This window comes from Theobroma cacao, chromosome 4 (assembly GCF_000208745.1).
Source record: "Theobroma cacao cultivar B97-61/B2 chromosome 4, Criollo_cocoa_genome_V2, whole genome shotgun sequence".
Taxonomy (NCBI): Eukaryota; Viridiplantae; Streptophyta; class Magnoliopsida; order Malvales; family Malvaceae; genus Theobroma; species Theobroma cacao.
This window is the reverse complement of record NC_030853.1, coordinates 26,058,719-26,076,080: the sequence shown is the minus strand read 5'-3', so window position 1 is coordinate 26,076,080 and position 17,362 is coordinate 26,058,719. Positions and strand designations below refer to the sequence as shown.

Genomic DNA, 17,362 nt, shown 5'->3' with positions numbered 1-17,362 from the left:
TTTTTTCCTTCACTTGAATACAAAAAGTGGCTTCAAAACAAATAACAATTTCGATGACGCCAATGCATGATTCCAAAGGCTTGGAATGGAATGGAGAGAAGCTCGTTTGGCCACCTTACCCCCTATTATTAAACGGACCACGCTTGTGATTAGCTTATTATCATTATTATTATTATAACTATTATTGATATAATCATAAATTTTAGCAAATACCCTTCTTTCATTTTTTTTTTCTCCTTTAAAAAGGGTATCCAAGTATTATAATATTTGTTAAATTAGGTGACCATACATCCACTCCCCTACATATGGAATATATGACTTAATTGACGTTGCACATCACTTTAAAAGGATTGAGCAAAAGGATACAGATGGAAGAGTTGGTTTGGAAAATGGTCCAAACAAGAATATTGCCCATACAATCGAATTGAAAGGTTTTTAGCCGCACCGACGACGGGGAATATATTTACAGAGGAGGTAGCGTGGTATAAAACAAGAAAGGGGGATTGAGATATCGAGTGGTCAGCTTGTTGTCTCATATGGGCCGTGTGATGCGACAACGAGTGGAGTCACCGTTGGCGTTGGTATGTGAGAGGGGACCCATCTGCCTTTTGGTGTTTCAGAGAGTGTGGGGGCAGCTCGGCCCAACTGCTCCTCCCTCACATGCGCCCCGGACAACCATAAAAAAGGGCATTGGTTTCGTAGACTTCTGCATGCCCTAGTTTCCCCCGCAAGCAGGTCCAGTCCCCTTGCCTTTGCTTGTGCTTCGGTTTGGTGTTTTTTCAGGTGCTCTGCCACGACTATGACAGCTGAAATTCAGCTCCTTTTCCTGCACCAAAAGCTAGGATTTCTGTATTGAATGAACAAAAAAAAGAAGCAAATCAGTTTCTTTGTTTTTTTCCCATTTTTTCATGGGCTGCTGTCTCTAACTTTGGACAATAAAATCAGAGCAATGTTTCCTCAATGATTTTTCCAAACTAAACAAAATGTCACGGGCTCATGTAATTTAGTCCCACTTATTTATTTATTTATCCTAAATATAGTTACATACTTGTAAAATTAGTTGCCACACAGAAGTCAGAATAAACATGTACCAGAAGTTATCCTAGTCTCAGGTAAAATGTAATCAATGATTGAAAAATTAAACCACTGTTAACGTAGCTACTGATTAACTTTGTCTCATTGTAATCACATAACAAGATAGTGTGACCACATTTGCCATTTGTCTTCAACACTAATCCCAAGTCACAAATTGAAGATTATTTTCCATCTAACAACATCATGAATATTTGAGCTTCAACAAGCCCAATATAACATTATGGGTTATTCTTTTAGTCCAAAAAACCAGAAAGGTTAAAAGTGTTCCAACTTTTACCGGTTCCGACAGAGTTTAAAAAGAAACCAAAGTATAATGTCTTTCAAAGTTGAAACTTTTTTTAAACAACTGTGTGTTTATGAATGTGGAACAGCTTTTGAAAGACTGATTCCGGACCAACTTGGCATTAACCCTTTCTATTCATGACAGCCAACCTCTCCTATATAGGTAAGTCGGCAGTGATGCCATTAAACATTATGGAGATATAACTTCAAGTTTTAACACATTTTTTTTCATTTTTTTTATTAATAAATTCCAAGAAAAACAACCAAGCATCTGCCATGGTTCCCTTTGCATACATTTATTGGTTTGGGCACATTAATTGTTCTTCCCATTTGCCTCCATCAAAACCCTTTTTGGTGCTATCTTTTTCCTTACTAAATTTTGCATGCAAACCGCGGCAAGAGGAAGGGGTTTTTAAGATTTCCAACAGAGCCTATTCCCTCATAATAATTAGATTTAAAAAAAAAAAAAAAGCAGGCAGATTTGAATTCAAAAACCAGGTATCATTACACCATCATAATGGTTATTACTTATGGAGTCAAAAACAAGAAACAAAAAAAAGGCAATGGTGGCTTCCACCACCACAACCTTCCATCACTTATTTTTGCACTAATATTGTACCTTATTATATATTTATAGTAACATGCAGCTCCTTCTTCAAGAACAAAATTTGGGACTTTCAGTATTATTGTACTTCTTTGGAAAAAGAATAATAAAGCAACAAGTATAATCTTTAAGTTTAGTAAATTGAACCAAGTATGCAAAATCTATAAAAGCAAAGGATATAATGTAGAAATCACTCAAACGTGTGATCCCCCATTTCCACTTTGTTGGGTTTCTTTTATTATTTTTATTTTAATTGTAGTCCTACGCGTTATTGTGTATATTTGTTTTGTTTTAAAAGAAGGCATGATCCATGTGTAGCAAATTCCAAACTTTTATTCTCAAAATTCTTCATATTTTCTTTAAATTCTAAAAGGTTAATGCTGAATACCCAATCTTAGTATCTACCTTAAATTTTTTTTTCCCAAAAAGGACAGACAAGTGAATTGTATTTGCTGCATAAAGTTGTCATGGCTGAGTGAGATGTGAGTGAAAATGTCACATCCATTTTACTCAACCTTTTTTTTCTTTCTTCCATTTCTCTATCAAGGTTTGGACAATCCGTATGCACTTCTTATTTCTCAACAACACCCTTTACTTTAACCTTTTTTTCTCTTCTCTAGGGACCAAGAAAAAGTAGACACCAACCCACCCATGAGGGTGTAGACAATTTCTGGGATGGCAGCCAAGTTGCCAGGAGATATAAGAGAGAGAATACACAAAAAATAACGCGTATGAGACAGAGGTTTCCCACTTTTTACCAGAAAGAGAAAGTTACAGGAGAGATGAGGGGGAAGAGAACTGGTGCCTGGTGGTGAGTTGCATCATGTTTCAGTGTGGAAGAAAGAAACTGCAGAGATACACCCAAAAAAAAAATGGTAATAAAAAGGAAAAGATATAAATAAAACAGCAGAGAGGAGAGAGCAGACTTTTCTTCAACATAAAGGCTGAAGCTCTCTCTCTCTCTCTTTTTCTTTTGGCTTTGGATGTGGGGTCCATCGCCATCAAAACATAACCCCAACTGTCACGTATTCTCTTCTAACTGGAGACTACTTCTTCTACTACTGTCGATCTCTTCCCTTGTCTTTGGCCAACCACATTGTAATCTTAAGCATTTTTTCTCCATTCGCTTTCTTTCCCATTCTCTCTCTCCCTCTACTCTTCTTTTCTCCACTTTTTCTTTCCCCAGTCTATAATGCCTGCCCATTTCAGTTTTCTTCATAAAAAATCAAGGGTCGGTGCCAGATAAAGCATTTTCTGCTCTGCTTCTTTTCTCTTTCGTTGTCAAAAAGATGCCACCACCTAGAAAAAGTCCTTGTTTCCTCTCTTATTAGCACTATTTCTTATATCTCAGATTTCGCTGAGTTTTTATTCTGTTTTCTCTTTTTATTTCTTTAAGCTTTTTCCATTTGTTTTTCTATTGGTTGGAGCTTGGAACTAGCTTCTGAGATTGCAGTAGAATTTCCGAAAAAAGAAAAATCTGTCTTCGCTGTTTTCCATCAGAATTTGACAGGGAACTCATATGGGTGTTTATACGATGCTTGGATTGGTTGCTATCAATGGTTGTTTCAACTAGTTGGGGATATGGCATTCAAGGAGAGAAAATGTGCAAAAGCAAGCATTCAGTTTTTTCAGGACTTCAATTCTGTTATACAGGAATAGTATAATTCTGGTTTTCTTTTTCCTGTCTTTGTGTGAATGTGAGAATCCAGTTCAGGCCATGCAAAGGCACAGCTTTGAGGAGTGTCAAGCCTTTGATCGCTTCCTAAGTTGATTACTTTGCATGCTCTTTGTTGATTGAAGAGTTGGGAAAAAGAATTCTTTGAGGTGTCATCAATCTGTAATCTTCAAATGCAATTGATCTTTTCGTTGAAGTGAAGATCCAAGAAAAAAAAAGCAAAAAAATAAAAATTCTCTGAGTCCTTTGGCGAGGAATTTGAGGCGCTGGTTAAGGCTTGTGGAGGCAAAAAGACAGCTTCGATACCTTGCCATCCAAAGAAAGCTTTGGCTATTGACCTTGTGGTTTACGCTGCTTGGGAAACTTGAGTTGTTGAAACTGGAATATTGTTATTCTACTTTTTTATGCTAACATGTCCAGTTACATTTGACTGCTGCTCTCTCCTAGTTCTTGGTGGTATCGAATTTTAAGAACCCTGTTTTTCAGGTACACATTTTATGCATTTCTTCCTCATCTCTCATCAAATCAATCACCTTTATAGCTTTGCTCTTTTTATTATTTTTATTTTTATTATTGTTTTAGTATAAAGGGGATGAGGTATTTGACAGTTCACGTAAAGCAAATCAGATTAGGCAAAAAAAGAAGAAGATAAGCGGTTATGTGACGATTTAGGTGCTGCATGAGAGAGACAGAAGCCATATCTGTATCTCAAAGGCTTAAGGAAAGGATTTAACAGTATTTTAGGAATGTTAAGAACTGATGAATTTAGAAGCTGATCTGTTAAAGCGAATTTCTTGTTTTGCATAATCATCAGTGTCAAGTGTCTCCTCCGAATTCTCATGACCGTGTGAAATTTGGGCTGATCTGATTGTGGGGTGAGTCTGTTCCCAGTTCCTTGCATAATGAGACAGTCATGATTCTTTTACCACTTAGCTTGTATTCTTGTGTGAAAGATTCAGTTAAAAGAGATTGTCATTGGAAGTATTTTGAAGAGCTGAGGCTAACAATTCAAGAGTGACTTTTTGTTTATTGTGAGTGTCTACCTGTTTTGCCTATGGTTCATCTGTTTGAATGATCAGTTTTCTGCAACACCATGGACTCTTACATAGCCTATTTGCATTTCTGTTATCCACATATCAATGTCTGTTCTTTTTCTTCACATCAGCTCTTAGCAACTCTATGATGAAGGTGCCCTTTGTCTCCCCTATTCTTATATTTTAATTTATAAAATCGGTGAAGATTGGAGACCTTATATTTCATTTTTATATCCTTCTAATTCCTGATTTTCTCTGTTTATCAGATTTTCAAGTGACCTTTCAACAAAAAACTTTCAGTTGTCAAAGCATTATAATCCCAAATAAAACCACATTTATCATGGCCAAAACATCAAATAGGCGCCCTGTGCGATATGAAAAGGAACAGTTGGGCTGTATGTGGGGCTTGATTAGTATGTTTGATTTCCGCCATGGTCGATCAACTCAGAGATTGCTTTCTGATAGAAGGCGCAGTTACAGAAATGCGGTTGGTAAGTTCTCTAAGAAATTTTGAAGCATCCGCATGCATGTGGATGGAACTCTGTTTAAAGTTGCAAAGTGATTATGAAAAGTCTTTTGCATTGTGCTTTTAGCATTAAGAGATCATTTGATTTGTTTGTATCATTAAATCTAAAACCTATTTTTCTTTAAAGTTAGAAATATTGATTTGTTTGTCTTTGATCCATGTTGTTATTGGTTTGTTTGTCTTTGATCCATGTTGTCTTAAGTATTCCTTTAATGCTGTGTTTTCTCTTTATTCTTGCAGGTGTGGGAAACTCCGTAAAAAAACGTGACATGTTGACTAGTTCTGGAGACAATTGTCCAGAGACTCTTGTAAGCTTTAAAAACCTTAACCCAATAATTTTGAAAATTGCCATATATTCATTAGAAGGGCAGAGATATTTTGAGCGGAAGATATTCATCAATGAAGTAAGCTTTTCATTTATTATTGATATTACTATATCTTTATCCAGGATGCTGAAGAGAAAACAAAAGCAACTGATGCATGTAAGCCAAGTGTGAAGAAACTCCTAGAAGAAGAAATGTCCGGAGAGCAGGTTGCAAAGAAAGAGGTAAATAATACTGAAATTGAAGCAAAACGGTGTGATTCAGGGCAAGAAGACAACAGAAGGAAGAACCGGAAAAGAAAAAACAAAACTCGTAAGAAAAGTCGTGATAACAGTCTTGATATGGATGTTGCTGAGAACTTGGTATCAGAAGGATCTTGCCTGCATAAATCAGAGCAACAAACTACAAGCAATCTCAATATAGACAACCTAATGGAAGAGTTTTGTCAGCAAATCCATCAGAAAAGAATCAATTGTGAGAATCATGGCCAGCCTGCTGAAGGTCATATGCAGCCAAACCAGAGGAGTTCTGGTTTTGAAGAAAGATTGACTGAGGCAATCAAGTTCTTAGTGAGTCAGAAGCTGATTAACGGGAATCAACTTACAGAAGATGGGGAACTCCAAGCCTCAAAAGAAGTCATGGATGCACTTCAAATTTTGAGTTTAGATGAGGAATTGTTTTTGAAACTTCTACGGGATCCAAACTCATTGTTGGTGAAATATGTGCATGACTTGCCAGATGCTCAATTAAAGGAGGAGGAAGAGTCTACACCTCTTGCTGGATCCAACTTTTCAGAGCAGGAGCTTGTTGATTCAAGACAATCCAGTGAGCCTGTTAATAGAAAACAGCGTAACTTCTTTAGAAGAAAGCTCAAGTCTCACGAAAGGGACCTATCAGATGGAAATAAGGTTTCTCAAGCTTCAAATAAAATTGTAATTTTGAAGCCTGGGCCAACATGCTTGCAAACTCCTGAAACTGGAAGCAGCCTTGGCTCATCACCAGAACCTCAGTACATCATCAGACACAGGGAGCCTAACGAGAAAGTTGGTTCCCACTTTTTTCTTGCTGAAATAAAAAGAAAGTTGAAACATGCTATGGGAAGGGAGCAACATAGAATCCCCACTGATTGTATTTCTAAAAGATTTCCTGGTGAGCGACAAAATTCAGGGGATAGTGGAGGAGTTAAGGAATATATTGGGATGAATTCTCCAACTAAAGACCACTTCTTTATTGAAAGAATGGCCAGACCTTCCATTGGTGTCAAAAAAGGAGAAAAAACAAGCAAGCTAAAAGGCTCTGAACTAGGTACAGATTATGAGACTACTGATTTTTCCAAGCAAAGGGTTTCGAACATCTATATTGAGGCGAAGAAACATCTCTCTGAGATGCTAACAAATGGGGATGAGAATGTGGATCTTTCAAGCAGACAGGTTCCAAAAACTTTAGGCAGGATTCTTTCTCTTCCTGAGTATAACTCATCACCTGTTGGCAGCCCTGGGAGGAACTCGGAGCCTAATTTCATAACTGCACAGATGAGATTTGCTGGCTCTGAAAATTTTGAGGAGGTGAATGTAAACAATCAACAGAACCATGTCAGCCATCTAAGTCAAGTAGCAGAGAGCCAGCTTTGCATTTCGGATAACAAGACCAATAATGAAGTCCATGGTGATAATGCCATTTTAAACAACCTTGACACTTGTGTGAATGATGACAAAGAGGACCAAACATTTTGTGCTATTAAAGATGAAATGAGTTCTGAAGGTATCGTTTTGCATTTGTTTAATTTATGATGACAATCATGAATATCTGGGTTTATTAAATTGAACCTTCACAAAATTTATGCAGGTTCTGTGAGTTATGTTAAAGCACCTGAACTGATGGTTCAGGAAGAAAGCAAGGTCTTGGACACTTTTTCTGAGACAAGTGACTCTTCAATTACTAGGGATGACAAAAATGTAGATGTACGTGAAGTTTGTGATGAAAAACAAAATCATCAATGCTTGAAACAGGTATACTAACGCCACTTGCTGGAATCTATTTGAGATGTGATTACAAAGAAGCTTGAAGCAATGAATAGAGGCTGCTTATGCCCTTCCATTAATCTCCCATCTCCCACGAAGAGGATGGAAAAAGATACATTACATTTGATATTGTCTTGATTTCTATTTTTATGTTAAAGGCAGAGCTAAAATCCCCCTAATCAAAATAGAGGCTCTTCTATATGTCACGCCATTATTCTATTTTGTTGTTCTGCACCCTGTATATGTTATGTCATCCAACCAATTTTTTTTGTTCTTTCTCCAGGATTCATCTGAAGAGGACCAACAGCCATTTTCTCCATTAGCATCTCCATCAAACTCTTCAGTTACCAAAAAGGTTGAGTGTCCAGAGAGTGTTACTGATATACAGGAGCGGCCAAGTCCTGTATCTGTTCTTGAGCCACTATTTGCAGAGGATGTTATCAGCCCTGCAAGCATCAGATCTCATTCTGGTAGGCATATGAGAGAATTATTTTGTTTGTTACACACTCTACTTTTGTATTGAACTTTGTTCTATCACATTTTGTCTAATGCCAATTTGTTCACTGATCTTCAGCTGAAACATCCATGCAACCACTAAGAATTCGATTCGAAGAACATGGCTCTTTAGGCACAAATCACAGCAATCATATTAAAACTTGCATGGATGATAAAGAATCAATATTTGAGCACATAAAGACAGTGCTGCAAGCCTCTAGTTTCAACTGGGATGAACTCTACATCAGGTCACTTTCTTCAGACCAGCTTCTGGACCCGTTGTTGCTTGATGAGGTAGAGTACTCGCCCAACCAGCTTTGTCATGACCAAAAACTGCTCTTTGATTGCATTAATGAAGTTATCATGGAGGTTTGTGGGTACTACTTTGGTTCCCCGGGTGTGTCATTTGTCAAACCCAACATCCGTCCTATCCCAAACATGAAAAATACTATTCAAGAGGTCTGGCAAGGAGTTTATTGGCATTTGCTCCCAATGCCACTGCCTCGTACTTTGGACCAGATAGTCAGAAAAGACATGTCTAAGACAGGGACATGGATGGACCTTGGACTTGACACTAACTGTATTGGTGTTGAGATGGGTGAAGCCATTCTTGAAGATTTAGTGGAAGACACCGTAACCAGCTACATAAATGAAAGTCTGGAATGTGAATATCATGTGCTTCCAGCTTAGCCGAAGGACCACGAGAGTGACATCAACTTGTAAAGGGCAACTGACTCTGTTTTGTTCATACTTCATACCAATAATGTACCTCACGTTGGGTCAAGGTGGGAGAAAAGCAAGCTAATTAAGTCTTCTGAATCAGAAGGATAGGCAGTGACATCCCACCAAGCAAGAGGGGCATCATTTAACTCTCCTTGAAAGGTGTTTTTTGCATGATGCAATGGCTTTTTCTAACCTTGCCATTGAAATCATGTAGATACATAAAAATCTTCCCACATCTATTAACCATTAACCAGGAGACCTTACAAGCAGCAACCATGAAGTGATTCCTATTTCATGTGCAGAGATCCTTTGCAAATGCTCCTCACAAGAATTAACAACAAACACCTGATTTCAGAGGCCTGTCTTGGTTCATTTTAATCAATGACTATACTGTTACATCTGGATCAGTGCATTTCTTCCGGTGACAAGTGATAAAAATGTTCTTTCTCATTGTAGAATTTGTAGAGTTTGGTGTGTATTGGTCGTGTGTGGATGGTGTGCTTTTCATTTTGATTGATTTCATTCATTCTTGAGTTTGGTACTTAAGTGGTTTTCTTCACTGTTGTATCTGTGCGCTTCTGTATTTAGAGTTGAGAGTGCTTATGAGTGGAGTTATGACTACTTTGATAATGGCGGTAGGATTTCATACGTCTGATGTTAGCACCTATACAAGCTATGCTTGTTGAAAATAATAAATAACACTGAACATCTTGTAAGAATGCAATTATGAGATGGAAATGGAAATGAAGTAAACATAAGCTATTATTTTTCTTGCCTTTACCGTAAATTTGGGCCCATTTCTCTGTACTTGGTTTCCAGCTTTTTGCTTTGACCGTAGGGTGGAGAAGAGTAGGAGCTGAACCTACTAATCGAGGACCAGAGCATCATCATCATGCCATCATGCCCACGTTCACAACTAATAAGCTCTCAACCACTACCTCCTCAGTGGAAAACCATGGCCCTGTATGAAAGCAGTGCAAACCAATCATTTATTGAAACCACCACAAGCTGTTCTGGTCTCATCTACCCATTGTCAACATCTTGCAACTGTATCCATGAACTGCAAGCCATTAAAGGAAGAAAGTGGCATCTAAAACGTTTTCTAACAATATGATTTGTTAGCAACCACCAACGACAGTAAACCCCATTGAATTACCTAAGGGGAGCAACCCACTTTTCACCAAATGTCCTGCTCATGGTCCATGATTATTTAACTTCTCAACATAAAAGAATGATATACCTTTGCTAACAAAATTATTTCAAGAACAAAAGCTTTGATTTCTCATAGATATTTCCACTGGGGAAAATGTTTAAAAGTCATTAAGTTAACCAGAAAGTATATTACATTTCGTTACATTCAGCCTTTCCAAGGCAGCAAGTCACTTTCGTTTTCTCTTTGCCTGTAACTGTGAAGTCAGAGGAACTGCTTTCTTCCTAACAAATGCACTGCTTCTGCTTTCTAGGTCCTCATCATCAACTACATCTACACCAGAAGGGGTGGTGGACTCTTGGTTTTTCGATGCTTTCCTTTTTCCAGCATCCAACTTGGCATATAGTTTTCTTTCGACAGGGTCGTTTGAGGGTCCAACTTTTGATTGACGCGGAACTTTTGCACCTAGTCCAAGCCTGTTAAAAACATATCAGAAATTAAACTAAGAAACGATGGTGCATGAATACATGATACAGCTATGATAGAAGGGATCCACACTGACCCACTAGGCCGGCCTTCTGGTTCTACTTCCACAGCTTCATCTTCAGCAGATCCACTCATTTTACAAACCCATTGTTCTGCCTGCATATCACTGGTGTCAACAACAAATGGGACGAGGGTTGCAGAACAAAAGAACAAACAATCACTCTCAGATTAGAAGCTCATTCCATCATGACACAATAATTACCAAAGCTCTTTATTTTTTGGTAACTTTACACTTACAAGCAGAAATTACAATCATATAATCACAGAATCCTCAATATTTATGACATAATTATTACATCCAGAAACCAATGGAATAACCCAACAAACCAGTATATAGATCGGACTAAACCTACCCCTGGTGAGACTTAAACCTAAAACCTAAAGCCTCCAAGACCTCCTCCTCAATGCATGTTACTAGGATTAAGTAAAAGACAGTCAAATGTAAAAAAGGCCAAGCACAGTTATAGAATTAAGACGAAACATCAATAATTCTGAAAGCCGCTACATCTTCATATTATAAATTAGTAACAAAGTAGTACATCTTCTTGCCAAGCATAATTCAATTACCATAGTTCAGACCCAAATACACAAAATATTGTCTACTACCAACCTAATCACCAAAGATAATTTACCGAATCATGAATAAGACAAAACAGAGCTAAAACAAGAAACCCAAATCACCAAGACCAGTTCCTCCAAAACCATGAAAGACTCATCAGTATCATTACAATTAAAAGCAAAAGCGAAAGAGATTATTACCAGTTTCAATGCGTTATTCAGCTTAACAATTTTAGGAGGCCCAGTTTTTTTTGCCGTTTCCGTGGTCATTGGCCTCTGTTACGCGAACTCAGCGGCACTTTAAAAATGGCAACGGCGAAGTTCAGTCGCAATGGCAAATTTGATTTGTTGCCGCTGGCGGCGAGAAAGACGGAGAAGAAGAGGAAGGTTGAAAAGATTAGGACTTTCATTTATCATTCCAATTGGGCTTAGGAGTCTTTGGGTCGGCAGACACTGTACTACTACATTTCCAGCCCAGGAAAACAATGGCATTACGCCTCCAGCTTTGGACCGATTCTGTGTAGCCCAACTTCAGTTCGTGGTTTCGAGCTTAGAAAAAATTATCAAGGCGGAGTTTCCCTTTTTCTAGTACGGAAAAAATAGGAAAGAAAAATGTAAATACAAGTATAAAAATTAAGTTTTTAGTTCTTCTGTGTTGATAACAATATCCTGTTGAATATCTAATAAGCCAATCTCTTGGGACAAACAACTATCTATTCTCTTTTACTGGGCAAAAACACTAGTGTTACAGTAAAAAATAACCGATGTCCCACCAATAATATCAACATTAAATTATCATTTACATCCTCTCTTTAAGACAGAAGGTAAAAAGAATTGTGATTCCTATGCCTGTGACCTGACAAAAACAAACACCCAGTGCCAAAATCAGACTTGAGGGAGTAAAAAGGTTTAAGGGACGATTAACTCAAGTGCAGCAAAGCCTTTTTCTCACTGGCTCTTTGGTTTTTGAATCTTGACATAGGGGAACAAACGCATGAAGTAGACAACTTTGGGATCCCACCCTCGCTGCTGAGCACGACAAAACATCAAGAACGTGTTGGCAAAATAAGAATTGAAGCCCATCAAGACATGCCATAGAGCATGACCCTGAGGGTTAAAGTACCAGTGAGAAATCTCCTCGCAGAACACCCGGTCAGAAAGCCAACACATACTCCCCAGGAACAAAGTTACTACATATAGCTTTGCAAGTCGCTTGGCAGAGACGTCATTAGTGTAGATGTAGTATTTGTACATGCGGGGGATGCAGAGAAGGCAGAGAACAACATAATGCACCTTGAAGCCAATTCCAAAGCGGAACAGAGCATGGACTACTGCAAATCCAGCTCCATAAATGAACAGGAAGGTGGGCATTGTACTCCGATAGTGCCAATCCGGTGAGTAGAGGATGTAAAAGTATAGAAGCATTTCCCACACCATTGGTGTTTCATCACCCTGCTGTTGCCTGAAAATAAATTTATAATTTTCACATTTTAAATCAACTTGGCAAATTAACAACTGATTAAAATTTTTCAAGTTCTTGATTCTTAAAACTACATAGCATGAGCAATGTTTTCCCAAGTTCTTTTCCCATTGGTGCCCATTTTTCCTCCAGCATAGAAGGTTTTTCAACAAAAAGAGAAAATAGGCAGCGAAAGAACGATCAAATAAACCTTCACTTTAGTCATTGCTTCTGCTAAGCCAAAAGGAAAAAAAAAATCAATGAGGAAAAGAAAAGAAACTATTCATTTGTTGAAAGAATTTCATGCCACAAAAATATTTTATAGCCCAGCAGCCTAAACAATCCTTGACCACCTGCAGCGAACTTTAACAGACAACAATACAATGTGTCAACAGGATCTGCATATTCAGTGCCTCTATAAAAGAGACCCTCCATTCTGCAGCTAAATATATGATGCCTAGCAAAGGAAAAAGCTTAACATCATAAATGAAGACCTCGGGTTTGATTGTATATAATTATCTACATTTTACAAACCCATTCAAGTTATCAAGACCTTCATGCCTTTAGCTACACATCAAACTAATATAAGTACTGCAGCATCTTTTCTTTCTGTTTTTGTTTTAATGTTTCATTGTTTTTAGTATGGAGGACAGACACAGACATCGGGACATTTCCAAAAGAAGTTATAGTGTGAACTGCAAAGGTAGAACAAAAGCACAGTAAAGATGGAAAAATCAAGCAGTTCTTTTACTTTTTTCAATGATCATCTAGAGAGTGAACTGTGAGTAAAGCAACATCATTTATTTATCTTTTTTCGATGTTTCCTTCTTGTTATTCTGGAGGGAAAACACAAGTACATGCACACATTGAGGGCAGGTGGTATATTTGAATTACATTGGCACCACAAAGCAAAGCACCCAAAACAAAACAAATGTTAAAAACTGAGATCTAGTACACCAAATCAAATAATCCCAATACCCGAAAGACTTATACAAAACAAAGAGTCTAAGTTCCTACAACCCTAAATCAGCATCATACACCAATGCATAGGCAAAGCAGTTTCAATTTCAAAGATGGAAATAAATGTGAACTAAGCCGGTCATAAGTCCAAGGGAAAAAACCAAAATAAAAGACATATAACCTCTTTTTCAAATAAATAATGCATTTAAAACATCACAAAGAAGGGTACAAGTCCATAAGAAGTATTCAAAGAGAACTGATGAAATATAACGGACTTAAGGCCCAAATATCCAATACACAGGTGAAGCTTAAGAAAGGATGTAAAAGGCAGAAGAAATAGAGCAGAAGACTACAAGAAAAGGCTCCATAAGATATTGAAATTATTTCCTCTGGAACCTTTAAAATTTCATGTCACCTTAAGCAGGAAAGAAATAAGGAAAAGGTCAAAATCTGGGCATTAGTCTACATCTCCTTGAACAGATGTGCTAAATGGACCAAGGGACAAAGGGAGCCATACACTGAGGAGCAAGCAGATGAAAAACAAAAAAAAAAGGCTTTAGGCATAACTTATTTTACTTATTCCTCCAACGAAGCTTTTGAACCTAAGACAGGAATGGAACATTCATTCTGCCCAATTCCAGAAGTATCTATTTAAGCATGATACAGAAGGAGTGTTCGTTTAAGAAAGTCGAAAACCAAAATAAAAACCTTCAGTTAATTGTACCTTTGCTAGCAATGCTGTCAGTCTGCCATTCAAGTAAAGTAGCAAACTCCTTAAATCAATCAAACAAGGAAAAAATGCAAAAACAATATTTTCTAACATTAGATCTCTGTTGGTAAGACATTCATTTATATATCTGACGCATTTGGGGGAATGGCATTGCAAGAGTAAGAAGTGAAGAGAATACTTACATGCGCTGCAGTGTGGCGTGGTATAGCATGCTCCCAATGGCGAGTATCATGTTAGATATATGAAGGACACTAAACCTCTTCTCAAATCGTTGTCTTAAGGCATTTATAAGGCCAATGAGTGCCAATAGAATGCCTGGGACATTGGATATCGTGTTGAAAAACTCTGCAATGTAAGATGAGTGAACATAGTTTTTCTCACACCACTCAGGGGATGTAACTGGACCCCAGAAGCTTGACAATCCACCTTCCATTCTATATTGAATATACCAAAAATGTATTATTCTTCAACTGAGATACCTTCAGTTATAATGTTGTAAATGTCATAAAACCTGCAGTTATTGTCAATAAAGAATTGAGATACAAGACCACATAATGAATTGCAACCAATTAGACAACCAATACCATGTTTTGCAAACTAAAATACTCTTTTATAAGAAAGAGATGATAAAAAAGCTAACTAAAAAGAAAAGGACACAATATGATAAACTACAATGTATGTACACCAATTCAGATATGCACATAAAGCAACCCTTTTACCACTTGGAAAAATGACCAAGAGCCATTATTGTATAAAATGGCATTGAATAAAGGACAAATAGAAATATTAAAGGCTCAAAGCAATTAATATTTGAGCATTTAGTTTCATAGAGCAACGTGTTCTCACACAACTCTAAATATAAGGTAAAAAGGCTGTTTTTAACATCAGCTTCTACAGAACTCCACATCAAGTAACTTGTAAAATCTTTAAACCAGCTGTATTCAGGATTCCCAACTTATTCAACAGCAATCTCTTTTGTTTTAAGGAAATAACCAACACAGAGAGGGGGCAGGTCTAGATCTAGTGAATAAGTCCAAAAAGCAACCTAAGAATTACGAATTACAATACATGTAACACCTGATTGCCACATGCAAATTTCAATAAGAAAACTTTTAGAACTTAGTTTCTTCCTTTTCCATCCATATTTAGATCCATTCATCTCTGTGCAGGAAAATACAACTTTATACCCCAGAACAGTTCTCTAGATAAAAAAATGAACTAAAAGTAGAACTGCTTTAAGAACTTCTTTTCCTAAGATGGAATAAACTGCAAATCATTCTACTTCAAATCTGGTATGCCATTGTCATCTAACAACGAAACAGTAATGTCCTGCAGCAATAAGCTACATAGCACATCCCATATGATCTGGTCAAATTCATCCCATAAATCAGACTCCTATCAGCCTGCAGTGGCCACAATGTTATTAGATTCCAATAAACTTTGATTCTACAGTAGCAATTGCAACTGCTATTTTCCTTCAGCTCTGGGGTTCAATGAGAATCGTATGATAGAGGTCGAAGTTAGTATTGCTGCCTATTTGACTCTGTCTATTCAAAGAATTTAACTCACAGGAGGAATCAAAACTCTACTAAATAACCAAAACACTTCACTGCTCTTCAATTAACCAGCTCATCTATCAAACCACTGAACTACCATTTTGATAACCTTAAAACCTCCCCTAAACCCATTACCGCAAAGGATCTGACAGAAACTATGTTCTTTAAATCCAGCTAGATTTAACCACTTTAAACCGCCATCAATGTTTAACCAAAGCCTTGAGTTCTAAGTTCCTATTTAAAAAAAATAGCCTCAGCCCTCTGACTATCTCATAAGAAGGTCCTCAAATCTAAAATAATCTCTAGGAAAGATAACTACAACTATGGCACTTAAATCCCTGCTTCAAACTTCATAGCATTGCAATCGCTCAGATTTTCTTCTTTAGAAAAATCAAAACTTGGGCAGCAAATTCATACTAAAATTTAGAAACCGGAGGCAAGAAAATATCTTTCAACTAAACATAAATCATAATGTACTACCCCTCAAAACCCTGAACCAAAAGATACATTCCCTTGAAATTTGGCCATATCCATTAAGACCCAATCCTCGAAAAGCAAAATAAAGGTCATATCAATACCAAAGTTGCCCGCATATTTTACCAAACAAAGAAGCAAAAAAAAAAAAAAACCTTGTAAACAAAAGAAAAGAGAAAATGACAGGAAAGTGAGAAGGAAACTAACCGTTTAACGAATCAGATCTGGTGTTGCAAAAAAATAAAGCACTCTAAGCTTCTTTCTTTTACAGTTTTTTTTCTTTTTGAGGGAGTACTCTTGGGGGTTTTTTTGTGTTGTTTCTCTTTTTATTTAATGTGAAAAAAGAAAAAAATTTTATATGAAGAGAGGCAAAAAAGAGACAGAAAGATTCGGGAAAGGAATCTGAGGCTAAGGAGTGGGGAGAGGGTGGGGTGGAAGGAGGCAGGGGGGCGCGTGAGGGAGAATATTTATGGGGGCCGTGTTGTGGGCGTTGGATTGAGGACGTAGAACGGTTGAGATTTTATTTTGAGAGAGAAATTGTACGGCCACTGAATTTGATTGATTAATTATAATCGGTTTACTTGTACCTCTGCCTTGTCCTTTTTAGGCTTCATAAATCATAAATGCTAAGGTTCGGATTATGAAATCTACATTTTACTTTTAATTATCCAAAACCAAGACTAAGACCATTTAGTTTTACATTCAATAATTAAATCTACAAGCTCAAACAACAAAAAGCTTGGACTAAATCCTTTTGTTAACTTCATATTTGTATTCAAAGCTTTATAGAAAGAAGAAAACATAAGGTTATCTCCAATAAACTTTGTGTAAATCATCGAGTGTTTATTGAGAGTAGGTTGAACACTTACCCAATTAATAATTTTCAATTAGGTTTTAAATTTACCAATCAATAGAGCACCTGTTAGACAATATTGATAACATGAGTAAAAGTTTAAAATCTCTAAAAATAGTTTTCATCATATTCACTAAAATATTAAAAGTTGAAAACAGAAAAAGGGGGAAATTATTGCCATTGATTTTAAGCCGACGTTTCGAATTCCTGTTTTCATCATAAAAATTTGTCTTTTATGTAAAGTATATTAATTCCTGTTTTAATATTAACGACTAGTATACGATTTTCCCCTCTCTTC

At 37.0% G+C, this 17,362-nt stretch overlaps 3 protein-coding genes across 5 annotated transcripts; 1 reads left to right on the top strand and 2 right to left on the bottom strand.

The window, feature by feature from the left end:
• LOC18602686 lies at positions 2,857-9,508 on the top strand. 2 transcript variants are annotated; one of them, XM_018119231.1, is made up of 7 exons: positions 2,857-4,844; positions 4,957-5,181; positions 5,457-5,524; positions 5,665-7,300; positions 7,385-7,548; positions 7,844-8,030; positions 8,135-9,508. In XM_018119231.1, the coding sequence occupies exons 2-7, from the start codon at positions 5,031-5,033 to the stop codon at positions 8,743-8,745; spliced, it is 2,817 nt and encodes a 938-aa protein (XP_017974720.1). In that variant the 5' UTR covers positions 2,857-4,844; positions 4,957-5,030; the 3' UTR covers positions 8,746-9,508. The 2 variants fall into 2 exon arrangements, with proteins under 2 accessions (XP_017974720.1, XP_007034294.2); XM_007034232.2 differs by having other exon boundaries at positions 2,858-4,142.
• On the bottom strand, positions 10,033-11,457 carry LOC18602685. Its single transcript, XM_007034230.2, has 3 exons — positions 11,234-11,457; positions 10,491-10,570; positions 10,033-10,404 (listed from the first exon to the last, which is right to left on the bottom strand). Exons 1-3 carry the CDS (start codon positions 11,300-11,302, stop codon positions 10,158-10,160), a joined length of 396 nt encoding a protein of 131 aa, XP_007034292.1. The 5' UTR covers positions 11,303-11,457; the 3' UTR covers positions 10,033-10,157.
• LOC18602684 (alkaline ceramidase 3) lies at positions 11,729-16,650 on the bottom strand. Of its 2 annotated transcripts, none has more exons than XM_007034229.2 (3): positions 16,419-16,650; positions 14,364-14,615; positions 11,729-12,494 (listed from the first exon to the last, which is right to left on the bottom strand). In XM_007034229.2, exons 2-3 carry the CDS (start codon positions 14,612-14,614, stop codon positions 11,981-11,983), a joined length of 765 nt encoding a protein of 254 aa, XP_007034291.1. In that variant the 5' UTR covers position 14,615; positions 16,419-16,650; the 3' UTR covers positions 11,729-11,980. The 2 variants fall into 2 exon arrangements, with proteins under 2 accessions (XP_007034291.1, XP_007034290.1); XM_007034228.2 differs by having other exon boundaries at positions 14,364-14,692; positions 16,419-16,649.